This window comes from Rhinolophus sinicus, linkage group LG05, assembly GCF_036562045.2.
Source record: "Rhinolophus sinicus isolate RSC01 linkage group LG05, ASM3656204v1, whole genome shotgun sequence".
Classification (NCBI taxonomy): Eukaryota; Metazoa; Chordata; class Mammalia; order Chiroptera; family Rhinolophidae; genus Rhinolophus; species Rhinolophus sinicus.
In genome coordinates this window covers 140,162,937-140,183,058 of record NC_133755.1, presented here as the reverse complement: position 1 = coordinate 140,183,058, position 20,122 = coordinate 140,162,937, and the positions used below count along the sequence as shown (strand labels likewise).

Genomic DNA, 20,122 nt, shown 5'->3' with positions numbered 1-20,122 from the left:
GAATGCCAGGCTTTTACCCAGGAGATTAGCAGTAATGTCTGCAGGAGTCCAGTTAAGAAAGAGGTCAGAGATCATAAGTTTAAGGTAGAAGTTCCCTCCTTTAAGGACTTGAAGTGAAGGACAGAAACAACCCCCCACCTTCCTAAGACACTTGTGTTAACAGGTTTTTTTGTTTTGCTTAGTATCCACATGTAGTCTTTTAACATGAATGGGATTCTATTTCACTGCCAGCTTATATGAATGTCTGTTCCTTAGACATTAGTTTCCATTATTTTGGGAGCTTTGACTTTATCAGTAGTCGTTATGGTATATTTTTTATTTTTAATCAAAATATTTTTTCTACCCTTAGACTTACTTAGTTAATTTATCATGTGCTAGTCATTAACTTTTTGTTACTGTTAGTTGTCTAACTCTGATACTTGTTCTGCAGCTGAAATAGAAGGATAATAGTCATTATTTTTTAAAAACAATGTTTTCTAATATAAATCTATGTATTCATTATATAAAGTTTGGGAAGTATAAAAGGACAAAAATCACATCATTTCGCCACCTAGCGACAATCAATAATATTTTAATGTGTTTTCTTATATGTATATAGTTTTTTTAAATGTATATAGTTTTTTGTTTTTTATAAAATCTGATCTTACTGTAGAAACCATATTATATCTAGATTTATTATTTATTATTATTCACTTAACGTATTTATAACATTTTCTAAATTTGTGAGTTTCTTGAAACATTTTAATGACTGCATAATATTCTATCATGTATATTATTGGACAGAAAAATTGTTCCTTATTTTACCACTATAGGTAATTAGGGGATTAGCATCTTCTTCATAAAGCATTGCTTGTATTTTGGAGTTTTTCCTTATAGTCCTGACAATAGGATTGCTACATGATTTAAGGCTCTTCATATATATGATGACATGAGTTGTAGCAAATACTATGCTGCTGACAATATTCAAGAAAGCTGAATTTACCACATCTCACCAATTTTTATTTTTGGGTTCTGTATGATTTCTCTATCAAAATATTAAGTTGAGTATGGTCACATGACATACATACTTATTTCCGCTAATAGCAATAATTCTGCTTTTAATTTTTCATATAGCTGGGAGGTAGGTGCAGGGAAGACGCTAGACCCTGGTTATGGAATTAACTAGTAGGAGGCAAAATCTTTAGGGGAAAAGGAAATGTGGGAACCCTGATGCTCTTCCATCAGCTCCAAATCAGAAAACATGAAGCGAGGTCGTTGAGTTTTATTTAGAGAATGACCAGGACATTTGAGGAACCATGCCCTAAGAGAAGTAATTGAAAAAACGAAAAATTGTCTTCATATCCATGAAACACATACCATAACGAAGAAAAACTAGAGTTCTTGTATGTTGCTGCAGAAAACAAATAGTACCAATGGATACATGTTAAATAAAGAGATTAAGCTTAATATTTATAACTACTGGAAACAAAACCAAGCTACCATTTAATTAGTGATTCTCCACATACACATACATTATTAGCATTTAAACTATGCATTCTGTGGTCTCTGCCAACTCCTAAGTTCATAATTATGTTAGTGTTCAACCTTGCTGTAAAAAGGGGAGAAAGAATTATGGTAATTTACCTCAATTGTGTGTGACTTTTAAGTTTGAGGGAATTTGGGGGAAGCACAAAGATTTGTTTGAACTGACTGGCTTTACTAAACTGCTATAATACTAGGGAATATAAAAAGAGGCTATAGATAAAATCCAGGGATCTGGTCCCGGAGGATAAATCCTTCCATTGTTTCTATTCATTTGTGGTGATAGTGGAAAGTTATTTAAAATGAGTTGATGAAAGGAATCTGATGAGTTTGTGCTATCTCCTTGAAGAAAAGAAGGCTTCATTGAGTACTTAAAAAAAAAATACCTTCTTTCCCTAGTATTGATGATTTTCCAAAGGAAATTATTATTATTTTTTCTAGTTGGTTTATTGTGTTGTTCAGGCCCTCTGTTTCCCTGCTTATCTTCTGTCTGGCTGTTCTATCAATTATTTAGATTGGGGATATTGAAGTTTCCAAGTATTGTTGTAGAGCTGTCTATTTCTTCCTTGAATTCTGTTCCATTTCTTTGAGGGAAGGTCTGCTGATAATGAATTCTCCCAGTGTTTGTGTGGCTGTGAAGGTCTTTATTTCCCTTTCACTTTTAAAGTGTAATTCATTGGATGTAGGTGGACACCTCGAAGCTTCTGGGAGAACCACTTGGCCCTGGGGATGTGCAGTGGAATGGCCACTGTGGGTTGCTGTGGGCTTGGGCCTTGGGGGCATTGGGTTGGGGCCCTGGGGATTCCCGCCAAACCCGTGTAGTGAGGAAAAGCGTATTGAGACTAAAGATAGAGTGTACTTGCATAAAATACGTGTGTGTAGTGGGGTGTGGAAAGGGAAGAAAGAGATGGGTATTTTTAAGCCTCCAAAAGGGACTTTAAAAGTCTGTAGGATAGGGAGCTAAATATTTTGGTAATTGCTCTTTAAAACAAAACAGTTGTTCTAAAATATGTTGTTTATAGGGAGATCGGCGGACGGCTTCTCATGGTAGAAACTCGGCTCCCAAATGATCTAGCTGAGTTTGAGGGAGACTTTTCCTTGGAAGGACTTCATCTGTGGAAAACAGCATTCTCAGCAATGACTCAGAATCCAAGACCAGGGTCACCCCTTCGCAATGGCCAAGCATTTGTCAATAAAGGGTTAAGTAATGGCCATAAAATGGTTGAAGATAAAAAAATTGTGATTATGCCTTGCAAATGTGCCCCAAGTCGACAACTGGTTCAAGCATGGCTTCAAGCCAAAGAAGAATACGACCGTTCCAAGAAACTGTCTAAAACTGAGCCAACTGGAGTTGTAAAATCTGCTGAGAACTTCAGCTCTTCAGTTAACCCAGATGACAAACCTGTAGTGCCTCCAAAAATGGATACAACTCCACAGATACTCCCCACTACAGCACATACCAAGGAAGATGTTGATAAGTCTCAGAGTGCTTTACAAGTGCCAACCACAGGGTGCAGTCAAACTGCAAGTGAAAGTCAGAAGCTGCCACCAGTTGCTTTTGCAAATAATCCTGAAAAAGATGAAGATGATGATGACGACTATTATTTTAGTTGTAGCTCCCCTGATTCTCCAGTAATTCCGCCTTGGCAACAAGTAACATCCTCAGATTCCAAAACACTGAATGGAGATGACAGACCCTCATCACCAGTAGCGGAACTATGTTCCCTGACTGTTGAGAACTTCTTAAAGCCGTTAAAAGATGATGTACAGAAAAGCCCCTGCAGTGAGCCTCGGGAGCCGCGAGTGATATCTCCAATTAACGTTAGGGCAAGAACTGGGATATGTGAATCACTTTGCCTTCATAGTACACCAATCATACAGAGAAAACATCTGGAAAGGCTTCCTGAAGCAACTGGCGTTAGCCCTTTATCAACAAGTAAGTTAATAAATAATAGACTCCATAATTGTTCTTCAAAGATTAGAAATGGAAACAACATTAGACTATGTCAATGAAAGTAAGAGCTTTTTAAATGAAATTTTAGTTCAGCTAATGAGAGTCTTGTTATTTTATCATGTCTTGGAAAGACATCATCACATGGAAACTTATCTTTTTGCTGTGAAATCTACTGACATCTGCTTTCATCTTATCTTCTGGCTTCTGGGTGAACTACAGGAGCCCTCTCAGAAACCTTACCTTCTTCTCAACTCGATTTTTCCCATTCCCATTCTCCCATTAATATATACCCAGCTCTCTCCCACCTTTTAAAATAGAAGTAAAGCCTAACAACTACTTTGACCATACATCTGCCAGCTTCTACTCTTTTTTCTTCTTTAAAGCCAAATTTCTTGAAAGATTTCTCTTAATTGGACAACTCCATTTGTTTACCTCCTAATCATTTCTCAGCCTACTCTGAACTGGATTCTGCTCCCCACCCTTTCACCAGTACATCTCTTGCAAAGATTCTCAATCACCTTCATGTAGCTAAAGCCAGTGGATGTTTTTCAGTCTTTCTATCAAATGCCCTCTAAGCAGCCCTTGTCCTATTGTCCACACCTTCCTTCTTGGAGCTTCTTCCCCCTTGATTTTTCTCCTACTCTTCTGTTTCTTCCTGCTTTCCTTTATCTCACATTCTCAGTTATGTGTTGGGATTTATTAAGGCTTAGTCTTCTTTATTCTATATTCTCTGCCCAAATTATCTAATTGCTGCCCACAGGATTTTTACATATAACTCACAAATGTAAATTTCCATTCACAACTGTCTTTTAAGCTTCAGAACACTGTACACAGCTGCCTATTTGATGTTTCTACTTGAACGCTCAAAGGTACCACAAGGTCAATATTTTTTAAACTCAATTCATGATCTTACTGCTTACATTCACCACCAACCACCCAGCAAAGCACACACTCACACATAGAAACCTATCTGGTCCCCTCAGTTTTCCTCACTTCAATGAATAGTACAACCACCCGTGTCACGGAGTTACACAGGTCAGAAACGTGGGATTTATTTGTAACACCCACCTGATTCCCTCACTGCCCATCCTGTAGTTTTTCAGTCCAGTACCAAGGCCTGTCACCTTTTTGTTTCCTAGATTATCCAAATCTGTCTACCTCTATCTACCACCATAACCTTAGGCCAAGCTGTCATCATAGCTCACCTACCATCTACCCTAACCTTCTTAGCAATTTCTAGGCCTTTTGCTCAGTAATCTGATTAATTCCTCCTTCCTAGTTACTCTTCCTGTTTCAGCTCAAAAAGCCTTCATAGCCTCCCCAACTATAAAAATTCCCAATTATATTCCCTTTTGTTGTATTTACCTCAGTTATAATTTTATTTTTCTATATGTATTTGATGAATATCTAATTCTCTCTAGACCCCGTGAGGGTCTAGAATTATTAAATAATTCCCTAAGATAATTGACTGAGGAATAAAACAATAATTAAAATCTAAATGTTTTTATTTAAAAACCCAAAACTTTAAAGTTATTTTGGTGGGGATCAGAAGTTTGAATTGAATTAGTTTCCCTTATGAAGACTTTGGGGAGAATTTATAGGATAATACAAATAGTAATTAAGAATTTGGAATATCAAAAAATTAGAAAAAATAAATAGGTAATTTTGATGTCTATGTTAAATATGAAATTTCTTTCTACAGAACCAAAAACCCAGAAACTGAGTCATAAGAAAGGAAGTAATATTGATACTCGTAGAAGAATATTCTTAACACAAGCAAAGGTAACTATGTTAATCATATTTAAAAATCAGTGGAAGATCCAGTCTTATGCTTAGATTTCAGTTAGATAATTGATAACTTTGTGTCTCAATTAAAAAAAAAATTTTATTATACTTTTGCATCATTTTATTTACATATCTTTGAGACAACAAGAAATTGCCTAATTTTTTTTTAGGTTTTTTTTTTTTGTGTTGGGATCTAAAAGATTCTTATATGTAAATACAAATATTACAGAGAAAGTGAATATGATAGCCAATATGTGGATTATGAGGATACAAATACATTAACTGATAACTGGCAAAATCAGAACAGTCCAATGACAGCAGAGCTCAAGTAAGTGATTTTTGATCCCACCAAAAATATATCCTTTTTCTTGGTTTATTTTTTCTCAAATATAACATAATTGATTTTTTCAGTTTATCTTACTAAATAACAAAGGTATACAACATTATTTACTATTGAAACTCTGAAAAATCACAAATATCTTTATTCAAATAAAAATATGGTAAAACAACTTAAAATACATGGTTATGTGAAAAAAGTATACATTAGACATGTATCCTTGGAAATGTATACTAGAAATCAGTTCCATATTGTCCACTTCTCATAAATATCATGTACTACATATAGTATTTTAATATTTATAATTTGATATTGTAGATACATTTTTAATACTTATTTTTAAAGCAGTACTATTGTTGAATTATAAGCCATTTATATTAAAAACAAATACTAGTATATTGTTAACATAAATCAACATTTTGGGGAAAATGGTTAATGGATTTGGAAATCAGAAAAAATACTTTTTTAAAAATAGAAAGATTCTATTTCTAAACCCTTGAAGATTATTTATGTTTTAATTCATCTTTCACACTCATGTTGTGTTAGGGTAAAATACAAGTCAGAATTTCAGATCTTTTACAAACTTTAGCCAAACTCGTTACAAATACATTGCTTGCTTGCTTGCTTGCTTGCTTGCCATACTTCTAAGAAAGGTCAAGATAAATGTCCATGTGTTATAAATGTCAAGTCTCAAAAGACTATTATTTTCAGTATTTGGGGCTTTAAACTCAAAGATCAACATATGGTTTGCTTACAGATGATATCAGATGTTTCTACATATGTTTAGTTCTGATTCCTTGAATTACTAGCATGAAAAGAATGTTAATAAAATACTTACGGTTTCTTTTTGGACCTAAAGAGATGATATTAGTTTGTCATGTATTATTAAAACATATATTACCTAAGTAGGAATAAGTAATCAAAAGAAAAAATGATTGCTCATTTATCTTTTTCTGGCTATGTTTTTTTTTTAATAGAATCAATTTGCAGCAGTAAATACTCCAAAGAAAGAAACTTCTCAGATTGATGGACCATCTTTAAACAACACTTATGGTTTCAAAGTCAGCATACAAAATTTACAGGAGGCAAAAGCTTTACATGAGGTAAAACTGCAACAGTAAGGACACATATGCTGTTTAACTCTTTATTCTGTGGAACAAGTGTGGAAATTTTTTACTGAAGGAGTAATACACTAAATTCTATGCCTGTTAATCTTCATTCTGTTCTGATTATTATTAGTATTTTATGTATTCATATATTTATATAAAATAAGAGTAACTTTTAAAGTTCCTCTTATTATAATAAGAGGAACCATCAGTTACTGAGACTGCTTTGTGGTTTCACAGTTTCTACAAATCTTGTAAAACTGAAACACAGTTTATAGAAGCTAAAATTAGAAAATAGTTTTTAACTATTAGAAAATCTCTCTGTTATTCTGGGATTGTTATATTAGGATGTTATCACATCCCAACTGTGAAATCTTATAAAACTGAAACACAGTTTCTAGAAGCTAAAATTAGAAAATAGTTTTTAACTATTAGAAAATCTCTGTTATTCTGGGATTGTTATATTAGGATGTTATCACATCCCAACTGTGATACTTACTTGTATTTTCTATTTGATTGATTGGTTCAGTGGATTAGTGCTAGCTACAATTCTCTAAATAACCCATATATTCTCTATATAAACCAGTTACCTTCACAGACCATAAGTAAGATTTGGAAGCTGTCTTTAAAAATACACATCACTCACAGGACAGATGGAAGAATATGTGTGAATGGGTCTATTAAAGAAAACACAACTCAGAGCATATATCTGACTGGCAATAAGGTGGAAATTAGAGTATGTTCTCATTGTTTATACCTGTGCTATCACTACGGTAGCCATTAGCAATGTGACTATTAAGAACTTAACATTTGGCTTCCACATCTAGAAACTAAGTTTTAAATTTTATTCAATTTTAGAAGTATACTAGACTTACTAGAAAACTTTAAGTATGTTTGGAACAACTTAGGTATGTAAAACTACTTTTTCAACTGTAAATTTGATATCTAACTACAGATCAAGTATTTTTATTAAAAATTTAGCTCATTAGTAACTTTATATTGATTAGATGTTGAAAGAGTAATATGTTAGATATAGTAGATTAATGAAAATATTTTAAAATTAATTTAAGCTATTTTTACTTTCTTTAAATGTGACTACTATAAAATTTAAAATTACATATGTGACTTTCATTATATTTCTATTAGACAATGCTGGTTTATACAGTCGTTTTATGTCTTTGCGCTTGAAAGAGCAGAGAATTCAATTTTTAATTTTTTTTTCTCTCAAGTCAATTTTGTCTTAAACTGTTCTAAGGATTGGACAAGCATTGACTAAGAAAAATTTAAATGATGTCCTCATTTTTACCCTAAATTTGAACTAAGAATTGTACTTTTGTGGAATTACATTGGAACATAGCCTAACTCCCTAATTATTGTACGTGTTTTCATTCAACAGCATTCATTTAGTTCCTGCTTTACACCTAGCCCTGTGATATCCTGAATCCCAGATAAATTAAGTAATAAACTCAGGAATACAGTTCTTATCAAGTACATACCTGAAATTAGAAAATTAAAGAAAACACTTTGTTAAAAATGTTTATTAAAGCAACTTTGATAGACCTTAGCAAAAAGACTTGTTACCTTTGATTACTTTTATATTATTTGAAAAATATAAATTTCTTCTTATACTGTTACTTTATTCTGTGTAACCCCATTTCAGAATCATGGGCCCTCTTGAAGTAGAAATCACTTCCAAGGTCTGGCAAGTTGTTTATAGCTTCTTCCTAACACAGGCTTTCTTCATCTCAAGTCACACTCCAAAAAGCCACCTGCTGGTCAAATAGGGAATGAACCAAAAAAATCTGCACTATGCTTTGTTCCTTTTTCCCAGAAATTGTGCCCATAGCAATTTTTTTCTGTTTCCCATTACCCTGGGCTAATCTCTCTCTACTGCATATGCAGAAGGAAAAAGTTGTAACCTTGTCCCCCTTTCTCACCTACCTCTTTCCTAGTCACACTCAGTAAATCTCTTCATTCCATGTTTGCAAAAAAATGTCCCTAACATTAGTAATGCATTTTATATCAAAGAATAGAAGGGCAAAACTTGAGTGTGAAGTTTGGCCCACTAAATAAATAATTTAGCCTCCAAGATTCTTTTGACATGAAATTGTCTTCAGTCTTCTCTGTAGTCTTTCTACATGTTCATCTTTTTCTAATTAAACTGGTTTTTTGGTTTTGTTTTGCTTGGGTTTAGGGAGACGTTTTCCATTTTCCATTTCAAACAGTCCTAAAGAGTAAACATTTAAAATAAAAATTCTTTCCCTGAGGTCCCCCTAATGATTTGATTTTTTTTCCTAATCTTATTTGTTTCGTATTTTCATTTTTACTAGAAATAGCAACATATACTTCCTAAGGAAAGTATTGGTTTGTGGATATTGGTTTTATTATTCCTTATGCCTTTACATGCATAATTCATGTATTTTTATATTTAAAAAAATACTTATTAACAAATTTACTAATGGATGCATGCATTATTACTTATACATGATAAAACATTCAATCAGCACAAAAAGATTTACAATGAAAAGTAAGTTTTCCTTTCACCCCAGACTAAGAGTCTCCTTCCCCACAAGCAATAAGCAATTCTACGTTTTTTCATGTCTCTGCAGAAATTTTCTATGCATATGCTTATTAACCTTTTTTGCATACATAAAAGCACTCTCTGGTTCCATTTATCAATGTTTTATGGTGATCTTTCCATATTAGGACATATAGATCTGGCTCGTTCTTTTGAAAATTTTAAAGATTACAGAGTATTCCATTGTATGTAGTCTTTATGAATATCACATAATTTATGAAACTATTCTCCAACTGATAGACATTTTGATTTTTAGTCTTTTATAATTTATAAAAACTGGAAGTATAATCTTTAGTGAACATTTTTGTGCATGTAATTTGATTATACGTATGAGTATCAGCATATCTGCAGAATATATTCTCAGGAGTAGAATTGCTAGATCAAAGGATGTGTCCATTTTAAATTTTGATAGATATTTCTAAATTGTCCTCCATAGAGATTTACCAAATTCTAGTCCCATTATTAGTGAGAACTTTGCATTTATATTTCTTCAACAGTTGGCATTGCAAGATAAATACAAAATACGTACCCTTTATTAAATTTATATGATCTGAATAATTACCAATATTGTAACAGCAGTCTGCTGTTTTCCGTTGCCAGATACGTGTACATTGCTGGTACAATGATGGCTAGAATTCCAGCTATAATCATCAATCCATCCTACATTTTGTTTTTTTGTACCCAGAGTTTTTACTTAAAATGTCTTGATTTTAGAAAGAGAACTAAGGATTACAGTTAAGAGTTTTTATTAGCATAGGAAAATACGTTTAAAAAGAAAAATACTTCATTTTTTGCATTATATGTCAACGAGAAAATGTGTATGGGCAAAACTCTGGCTTTTATGTAGTTAATACCATGCAATTCTCATTATTTTTTTCAGGAAAAACTATAATTAAAAATCTGTCTAGTACATACAAAAGTCTAAATTGAAGTAGCCCTCAAGTAGTAAATAATTAATAACTAAGAGTTTCAAACTAAAAAATACCCCTCTTCTCCATTTAAACCATAAGTAAAACTATAGGTTAGTTAACTGGGTAGAAAATAAAAAGTAACAAACTTTGGTTTGAATTTACAACCACTTGGATTAATCATTCTCTTTCTCAAACAGAAAATGAGAGGCACTGCATGTATTTTAGATAAATAGTTTTAAATATGTATCGACATTGAGAAATTACAGTATAAGCAGATTTTCTAAAATAAAAAATAAATTGATTAATCTAATCTTAGATGTAAAAATCTTTAGTTTTAATCTGTAGAGTGTTAAACTCTGTCCTTCGTGGCCATGCTTTCTGTTTTCAGTTTTACGTTACTTCCTTGGAGTCTTAGTGAAACACACTTTTTTCAGCATGTCTTTAAAAGTGTCTAAAAGCATATATTTTTTTCCTTTTATAGATACAGAATCTTACCCTAATTAGTGTGGAGTTACATGCTCGAACTAGACGAGACTTAGAACCAGATCCTGAATTTGACCCAATTTGTGCTCTGTTCTACTGCATCTCGTCTGATACTCCACTACCAGACACAGACAAAACAGAGCTCACAGGCGTCATAGTGATTGATAAAGACAAGACAGTCTCCAGCCAAGGTAATGTTCATTTATATTGATTTTATACCTCTGCACCCTAACACAAACCTTGAATGTCTGTGCTGGTGATCTCTGAACCAAACAAGCCTAAAGAACTCCGTTCTAAATTGTTTGCTGAGATGTTGGCGGTAGGAAGTGTTGTGTATAGCTTTGTCCTAGATTCATTATTCTTAAATAATGATCAGAAGTCAGAAGCAGTATATTATAAAGATCTTAATAAAATTTCCCATTAGCATATCTAATTTCTTCTAAATACTGTGTAAAATACTAATTGTTAATACTAAAATCAAATGATAGGTATCTCTAGGTTGGGTGGGCAATCTTATATATGTAGTGTTGGTATTTTGCTGCTAATGCAGAATTTCTCTTTGCTTTAAGAAGTTAGGTTACTGCTATGAAGTTAACGGTTTATAAGAGACTTTAAGACATATTCTAATTTTGTTTATAGCCCTTCCTAAATATGTACACTTTCAGTTCAGAGATTCTTTATATACCGTGTTTCCCCGAAAATAAGACCTAGCCGGACAATGAGCTCTAATGCGTCTTTTAGAGTAAAAATTAATATAAGACCCGGTCTTATTTTACTATAAGACCGGGTCTTATATAATATAACATAAGAAGGTCTTATTTTACTATAATATAAGACCCGGTCTTATATAGTGTAATATAACGTAAGACCGGGTCTTATATTAATTTTTACTCCAAAGGACGCATTAGAGCTGATTGTCCGGCTAAGTCTTATTTTCGGGGAAACATGGCAATATGCCATATAAGGCATTTTACAAAATACCAAATGTCCCTCTGCAGTTTCAAAAGGTAATACATGAATTCAGTCAACTGTGAAGGAAGTCTTAGCACAAAACAAAACCATATAAGAACTTGCAGTTTAATCAGTGGTGTGCTTGAGCTGGCTTGTACCATCTCACAAGCCAGTGAATATTTCACAGCTTTTTTCATGGCATTTTCATGAATTTTTTGAACTAGTTGATTTCACGTTGGTTGTTTGATATCAGCCATGGTGGGAAGTCTTTACATCATGGAAATAGGCAAGCACTACAAATCAGGGCTTCACCCCCGCCCCCAAAGAGGTGATTGTAAACATTTTCCATCATACCACTGATTAAAATATTCTCTACTAAGCAAAGCTCTTCCTGTAGGAAGAGTAAGAGAGAAACAAAGTAATAACATTTCTTTTCAGGTGACATGTAATTATCTGGAATTTTGTGAATGTAGACTTTTCAGGAAAATAACTGAAAATATGAAATTTGAATTGTCATTTGCATATTAAACTAGAAAAATGTTAAGAAATTTTTCAAGACTGGTTAATTATGTATTTACTTTGGGGAAAACTCTCTAAATTTGAAGTATTTCACTAGCATAATTTCAGTCAAAAGTAAGGAATAGTATTACTTACACACTTATGTATAGTAAACATTTTGTTTATTTCTTAGATAACAGATATCAGACCCCATTACTTATTAGATCTGGGATTACAAGACTAGAAGTTACCTATGCTGCTGATGAGAAGGCACTTTTTCAAGAAATTACAGATATAATAAAGAGGTATTGTTTTGTATTTTCTGATTTTTTTTTTTTCCAGTTTTTGTTCAAAGAATCCTTTCATGCTGTTGCTGATTAATATAGGTGAAGGTAGGAAAGAGGAAGAGAATCCCTTCCTTGAAAATAGAGTTATCCTTGGAAAGATTTGGCCCTCACCTTCTACCACCTCCGTAAGGTTAGGGATAGAAAAAAGAATATTCTATTCTCAAGATTGAGGGGTCAGTGAAAGAGCAATATTAACTTAGCCTCTCGCTTTCCCAGTTGGATTTCAGGATGATTTTTCTGCAATAGTGAAATAATGGGGAACCACTAAAGTTATTCATTAAATAGGCTTTTACCTTGGAGGCCGGTTACTATTTCAGTACTTTTTTTTTTTTTTTAAGAAAATGTTTTCTGAGTTCTAAACAAACCAGTATTTCCAAAAACCTTTGAAGTGCTATCTGTTCCTAAATTTAATTTAAAAATAAAATAATTAAGTGAATCTTTTGCATTTTCTCAAGAGTCTAACTCTTGGTAGCCATGGACTCTTATTAAATGCATCACTTTTCTAGAAACTTAAAATGTCTGCCCATTGCTAGGTATAAGTTTTAAAATGCTTAACGCAGGCTAGAAAATACTCACTGGATCCTGATGTATGGATAAAAGCTGTCCTTGAGCATATTGTATATACAGCCCTTTCTGTTCTGCTTTCTGTAGTTGAACTCTTGTAAAACTGAGTTGAACTTTAGTCTAGAGTTGAACTCTTATAAAGCCTGTAAAACTGAGATGATACTCTTCATTAACGATCAGGATGATATTCTACCCACTCAACATCTGATTGAATCCCAAATGGGTTAACATAAACCATTTTGAAATTAGAAAACCAGAAAATGTTTTAAACAAAACAAAATTAAATTAGATGTCAGAGCATCAAAAATGATATGGTACTATCCACCACTGTAGGGAGGAAAAAAGAATTTGTACTATTTATAGCACTGGTGACTGGATGCATTTCCATCCATCTGAGTCTTGTCATTGCCAGTTCTACCTTTTATCTTTTCCCAGAAGTTGGCATCAACATGTCAGATGCTTTCATGCCCACACTTTTATTTCAATTTTCCTTTTGCCCACACTTTTATTTCAATAATAAAAGTGTGGGAAAAAGGAAAATATAAGTTTCAGTCAATTGTATTTTGAGTGCCAGCAGTCAACGACATGGATTCATTTGTGTGTGTATAGGAATCCTTCAAATCTCTTATCTCGACAGTCCTTAGAGCCACTGGATAACTTGAACAGTACATAGTTAGTTTTATAGGCAGATACACTTGTCATGCAGATAGTTCATATTTGACCACTCTGAGAAGAATTTCACTTTAATGTTGGGAAACCTTTCTTTAGTGCCCTAGGATCTAGCTGAACTTCCTTTTTAAGACTTAATCTACCATTTTAGCCCTTAAGTTCTGAAACTGAGAATTTGCCTCATTGTTGCATATTGTCGTGCTTTCTTTTGCTTCTCCATGTTCATGCCGTAATCCTGCTCTTTCTTCCGAAATTACCAGCCACGTGGCACTTTCTACCAAGAAAACACTTAGGTGGGTGAAAAGGTCCATTTGGCTGTTATATTAAGTTAAGCAATAACTATTATTAAATTAAGCCGTTTTCTTAGAAATTTCAACCCTATTTATATAGAGAAAAAGCACATAGATAATATACACATTATCTTTTTCTCCTGACAAGTTGAGGTCTGCTCTGTAAGTCTTTGGTACAACAGTGAATCACCAGCAGATCGCCAGATATTAAATTTACAATATGGAATGTATTTTCATAAGGCCTTTAAGTAACAAATAGGAAAAATAAAAAGAATGCTAGTGCAGAAGTTTGAACCTAGTTCTTCTGACATACCCATTTAAATCCTCCAGGATAAAAAATAAGGAGATATTTTTATGACGTTATAAGTAAAAACTAAAGCCAGTCAACATCTATTTTAAGAAAATAGCTATGGAACTGTGATAAAATATTAGCAAACCGGTTCTAAAACTATATCGGATGATCTGCTCGTGATCTATTGTTACACCACAGACTTGCAGAGTAGTCATCTATAGCGTATATCAGAAAATTAGTGTCATTCTATCCTGCACACGTCGGATTATACTTCAGTTTTTAAATGATATAATTTGGACAGACTGCACATCCCACAACTCAGAGTGACTTCTCAAGCAGTTATGTAAAACCCAACTTTATAAGTTTTTGTGATCTTTCTCTCTGCTTTTTGGCTTTTATAAACAATACAATAATCAGAATGATTTGGAGCTTCTATTTTGATAGTGTTACTGTACTTTTGCTCTCAATTTATGACTAATCAGTTCCTCTCTTCCCTACACATTTTTCTGTGGTGATCACCGTGGAAATCCTAAGAGGAGCCACAAACAGGTTCCTTCTGAGTTGGATGCAGATTGTCAGTTCAATTTACCAGTGCAACTCTGACCACAATGAGCACATTTTCCTCCGAGTTTCTGATGCTTACCTTCCCCACAGTAATCGTCCCCCTAGTATTAATAGTTCAGTCTCCCATGAAACTGAGTCACCTTCCTCTTAAGTTTAGAGGACAAACTTGTCATTACTGAGGCCTTCATGTGAGAACCAAGTCATTGATAAAATAGAGTAGGAAACGGAAGGCATTTTCATTTTCTTTCTCAGCATTAAAACTATTTAAGGACAGTATAGGCCAGAGGGGTAGAGAAGTGGCAACACAATGACCTGGGGATCTTTTCAAAATACGGTATCCACTCACGCCCTCACTTTTCACCCTGCCTCCACCTGCATTATTCTCAATCATACTCTCTCTTATCCTTCAGTGGTAATGCCTCCTCCCACCCCAGTTTCCCAAGTTACAGCAAATAAATACACAATCTAAGTAAAAACTATGCTTACTTTACAAAAATACCTCCAAATAAGAGCTCTAATTGCCCCATTCCATCCTGTATAGTAATTTTGTAGGTAACCATTGTACTATCCCTTCCCCATCTGAGAAACAGAACATAGATTTTTATTTTTATTTTTTATGAAGAAACAGGTCTTCTGGTGAAAGGTTCAAATGTGTGTGTTGTTTAACATTTTTATTTATTCTTTAGGTATGATCCTGATATCCTGCTAGGATATGAGGTTCAGATGCATTCCTGGGGTTACCTCTTACAGAGGGCTGCTGCTTTAAGTGTTGACCTATGTCAGATGATCTCTCGGGTGCCAGGTATGTAGCATTGTGAATATTTTAGGGTTCAACTACAGAAGAAATTAAAAGTAAACAAAGACAAGATGTTAAAAAGTACGATTGTTCTAGCCTAATTTTTAATACTAAATTGTGTAAGTCCTAGATAGATAAGTCCATTATAGAAAAAGTTTAAATTAAGAAAATGTACCCCAATCTCACTACTGTATATACCTTTAGTATGTTTGTTTGTTTTCTTTTAGTCGTTTTTGTATACATTTATTGGTCTTTATTTTTCATATAACTCTAATCATACATATACCTCATTTTTATTATGCTTCCTTCATCTCGCATCTTATCATAAGTATTTTTCTGTATTATGAGATAGTCTTCATAATCATTATGAGGCACATAACATTTCTTTTACTTGATATACTATTAATTTTATTTTGTTTGTCTGGTTTATGTTTTAAGCTGTTCCCCAAGTCTGATTCTGAGTGAAAAGGGGGGAAATAATGATATTCATGTCAAAATTACAGTTTATTAAGCACTTTTTAAAATTGTATTTTTATATAACCACAGAATTTTTAATAACTCTGTTTTAAAGGCTCCCACAAGTCTGACTAGGACAAAGTAGCATATACTTTGAGAGGCTAGAAGACCAAATACTAATTGGTAAAAACGAATCAAGAGACCTTCTGGGAGAGGTTCTGACTTCAGTAAAATGTCTTTAACTGTTGGTAAACTTAAAGGGAAAAGTTGAAGCTAGAAAATTCAGAACAATAAAATTTTGAGCTTTGCAAAAGCTTTAAATAAAAAGGCAGAGGTACTTTACATTTAGTTTTTCATTGCACGAATTTTTTGTAGCTTCTGTGTCCCTTGAGTGATAGGAATAGTGGTATGTCTCAATTTTTCCAACATCTCATTTGGGATGGGTTTCTAAATATTCAATAGAGGCAGCATGAGTATTCAGGTGCACTTATTAATTAGTTGTAACAGGTAAGGTCTTTGACTTCAGATCAGAAGAATCAGAAGAGTGAATGAAAGCTTTGTCCTTTTAAAATCTCTGCTGAAACCATTTTTATGAGGCAACATTCATGGTACAATAGAAAGGACTCGGTGACAGAGGGTCCTATAATAAAAGCATAGATTCTGGAGAAAGACTGTCTAGGTTCAAATCCTGGCTATGCTGTTAAATAGCTATATGATATTAAGCATGTTACTTAACCTATCCGTACCTCAGTTTGTTCATCTGTAAAATGGGGATGATAACAGAACTTATCTCAGGGCAATTGTGAAGTACTTAGAACATGAGAACATAGCAAACACCCTGCGAGTTGCAGGGAGTGGCCGGTGTTTGTAGTGTTTGTTAAATGAAAAAAAATCTTTCAAACGTTATCTCTTTAAAATAAAGAAAGAAGAGTGGGGAGCTATGTGTACATGGTCTTTGGAATTAGATAATCCTGGTTTACAGTACTGGTTCTATTACTCTGTGACCTGGGGCAAGATAAAACATTTCTAAGTAGAATTACTGCAATGCAAAGTAAAAAGTACACTAACATAAAAAGTGTTTGTATTAAAATTAAAGAAATAGTGTTAGTACAGTTCTTAGAATATAGTAGACATTCAACATAGGGTAAATATACTTAATATTCCAGAGCCTCTGATGAACACTTGTATATACACAATGCTATAAAAGAAAAAACATTTTAATTTCTATTTGAGGTAAAATCATCACTTAAGAAACTAGACTCAGAACTCTATTTGCTATAAGAGGAACTCTCCAGCTCCCTATACAGTTAAGAGACTTTCATCCTTAATGTGAACATCATTAATTGATATCAACACATTTTCAGAGAATTGTTTAGATTGAAAACGACCATTTTTTCAAAAAAGACCAGTTTAACAGCAGATATTTTTCATTGTAGCACCAAACAAATGCTATAGCATTAGGTATTCATAAAAATAGCACCAGGAATTGCCAGATTTGAAGAGAGAATAATTTATTAGTTTTTAATAATGTGTGTGTTTGTGTATGTGTGTGTGTGTGTGTGTGTACACATATATATATATGTGTACACACTTTTTATCGTTAAAAATACATAGTTTTCAGACGTATTTAACAAAATGCTTTCATAATTTAAAGAGGAAAGAAAAATTATTTTTATTAGTCAAAATGATTATTCTCTAAGTCTAAACAAAATAGACTGAATTACATTTCATCTTTAGTCTTCATCTTTAATTTTTATTCTCATTTTCTTTGACATAATTTGCTTGGAAATTTGGTTTCTGTGAGTCTTGATGAAATCTATATTAATTTCTATAGATGATAAAATTGAGAACAGATTTGCAGCTGAAAGAGATGACTATGGATCAGATACAATGAGTGAGATAAACATTGTTGGCCGAATTACTCTAAATCTTTGGAGAATCATGAGAAATGAGGTAAGGTGCTTTAGCTAAAATTTTGTTTGGAAATAAGAGATTAGCTCAATAACAATTTTAATCATTAGAGAATATCTGTATAGCTTACTGTGTAACTTACACTTCTTTGTGAATTATTTTTATTATACTTAAGTAGAGTTACAAAAATAAATACCACTTTCTAAAATATAAAATTGCAGGGGGCGGGGGCCGATTAGCTCAGTTGGTTAGAGCATGGTGCTGTACCACCAAGGTTGCCAGTTTGATCCCCGCATGGGCCACTGTGAGCTGCGCCCTTCTTAAAAAAAAAAAAATTAATTAAATTAAATAAAATACAAAGTTGCATAAGTATTTAACTTTAATGTTATTGATGAATTTTAATTTTTTTTCTATTTGTGCTTAAGGTAGCAGTAGCTAGAAAAGTCTGTAGGTATCTAAATATTATATGTGTTGAATGTTGTATAATTTTACCATTTTTTGCACTGAAATTATTTTAGCACTTAAGGCCAGATGAATTCAGTTGGCCTTTTTTTATTTATTACAGTAAGAAAAATGTAGTCTAGGAAGGAAGGAAATTTTCAAACTAAGGATATTTAAAAATTGGGTCAAACAAATAAGGTATATCGGAAAGACAATACTTGGAAATAGTTAATATTAGCATCCAGCTGAGGCTTTGGGAGCTCAGGTAAGGGTTTTTTTGTAGTATGAATTTCTACACACTATCTCATTAATTTGCAGTCACTCAGAGAAATAATTCTTTCAAGAAAAATGTAAGATTATATAGGATTCTAGATCATATTATGTCCTTGAAGTTGACTGATTTCTCTTATTGAAATGTAAAAATGACACCCACTATAAATTGGTTTATTGTCAGATATCAGACTGGATAATATCAGATAAAATGTTTGTATTTAAAAGAAAGCTCTGTTCTTCAATTGCTTTTCATCTTTGAAACTACTTTCTCGTTATGCATTTTCTGTTATATACTCATTCACTATGATGATTCTGGCTCTTCTAGATTTATATAAAACATTTGACTTTGTAAGCACGCCCTCTGTAATTCTTTTGGGCATTATTATTGCACAGTAATTCTTTCAGATAAGAAAATATGTTCTTTATATTAAATTCAGGTATCCCCATTTTTTTTTTCAATTTCCCCTCTGCACTGTGAGCCTAAAGTTATGCTCACATTTCATCTAATTTGAAAATGTATGATATATGTAGCTGCTCAAAAATAACTGTATTCTGTTGTTGTCTTCTTAAAATATTATCAGAGCAAAAAGAACCCCCAATGACTCTAAAATAATTTCTAGTGACACAGCATAGGATATAAAGGGTACAGAGACTATGGTGTGTTTGGTTTGTATATTCCATATTATATTTCAAACTGCAGTCTCAGATTTTGCCTGGAACGAACACATAAATATAGTACATGATATAAAATTCAATTTTTGAATCTTAGTTTCAGGAGTCTTATTATCCAAGAAGGATCCAAAAGGCAGCTGTAGCAATTACCCATTATTTAAAATCACAAATTAGAGAGTAAACATTTTTCAAAGTTTAGAGCTTTCATTAGTCCTTAATGAAAATTCAGGGTCAAAGGCTTTCTGTAATTCTAGGCTGAATATATAGCATCTCTGTTCTTTATTTGTAAATGTGGGGAACAACTGTGAGAAAATTATGAGTTGGATAATTTACCCCCCACTCCCTAGATGGGCCAGTTTAGATTGTTACTTATTTTTCTAACTCCAAGTACTCCTGGCAATTTGGAAATTTCCATGAAATTGTGAATGAACCTGTGGGAAGGACTGTCTTGTATCTCAGTCTGTTCTGGAACTTAAGGGTTATGACTGTACAGAAGCTGGCCCTGAGAATTTTCTTCATATTAAAGGCCCTCAAGCTTTTTTTTCTGGATTTAAACAGTTCCAGAGGCTCTTTTTTATCTTTATTTCTTTTATCTGTGTCTCCCTCATGACAGCAGTTTCTAACTTGTTACTGCTTTTTTTAATCTTCATAGTTTGTTTTACAATATGCCTTTGAAAAGAATAGTTTATATTCACTATAAAAAATAAATTCAGAAAAGTATAT

General features: G+C 33.0%; 1 protein-coding gene across 5 annotated transcripts in view; it reads left to right on the top strand.

Moving 5' to 3' along the window:
• The window catches only part of REV3L (REV3 like, DNA directed polymerase zeta catalytic subunit), a 153,539-nt gene that overhangs the window by 94,414 nt on the left and 39,003 nt on the right, over positions 1 to 20,122 (top strand). For all 5 annotated transcript variants that reach the window (XM_074333449.1, XM_019734939.2, XM_019734942.2 and 2 more), the window contains 7 exons: positions 2,544 to 3,457; positions 5,178 to 5,257; positions 6,575 to 6,700; positions 10,674 to 10,866; positions 12,318 to 12,429; positions 15,537 to 15,652; positions 17,937 to 18,055. In XM_074333449.1, coding sequence (XP_074189550.1) covers positions 2,544 to 3,457; positions 5,178 to 5,257; positions 6,575 to 6,700; positions 10,674 to 10,866; positions 12,318 to 12,429; positions 15,537 to 15,652; positions 17,937 to 18,055 — 1,660 coding nt within the window. The remainder of the gene's footprint in view (positions 1 to 2,543; positions 3,458 to 5,177; positions 5,258 to 6,574; positions 6,701 to 10,673; positions 10,867 to 12,317; positions 12,430 to 15,536; positions 15,653 to 17,936; positions 18,056 to 20,122) is intronic.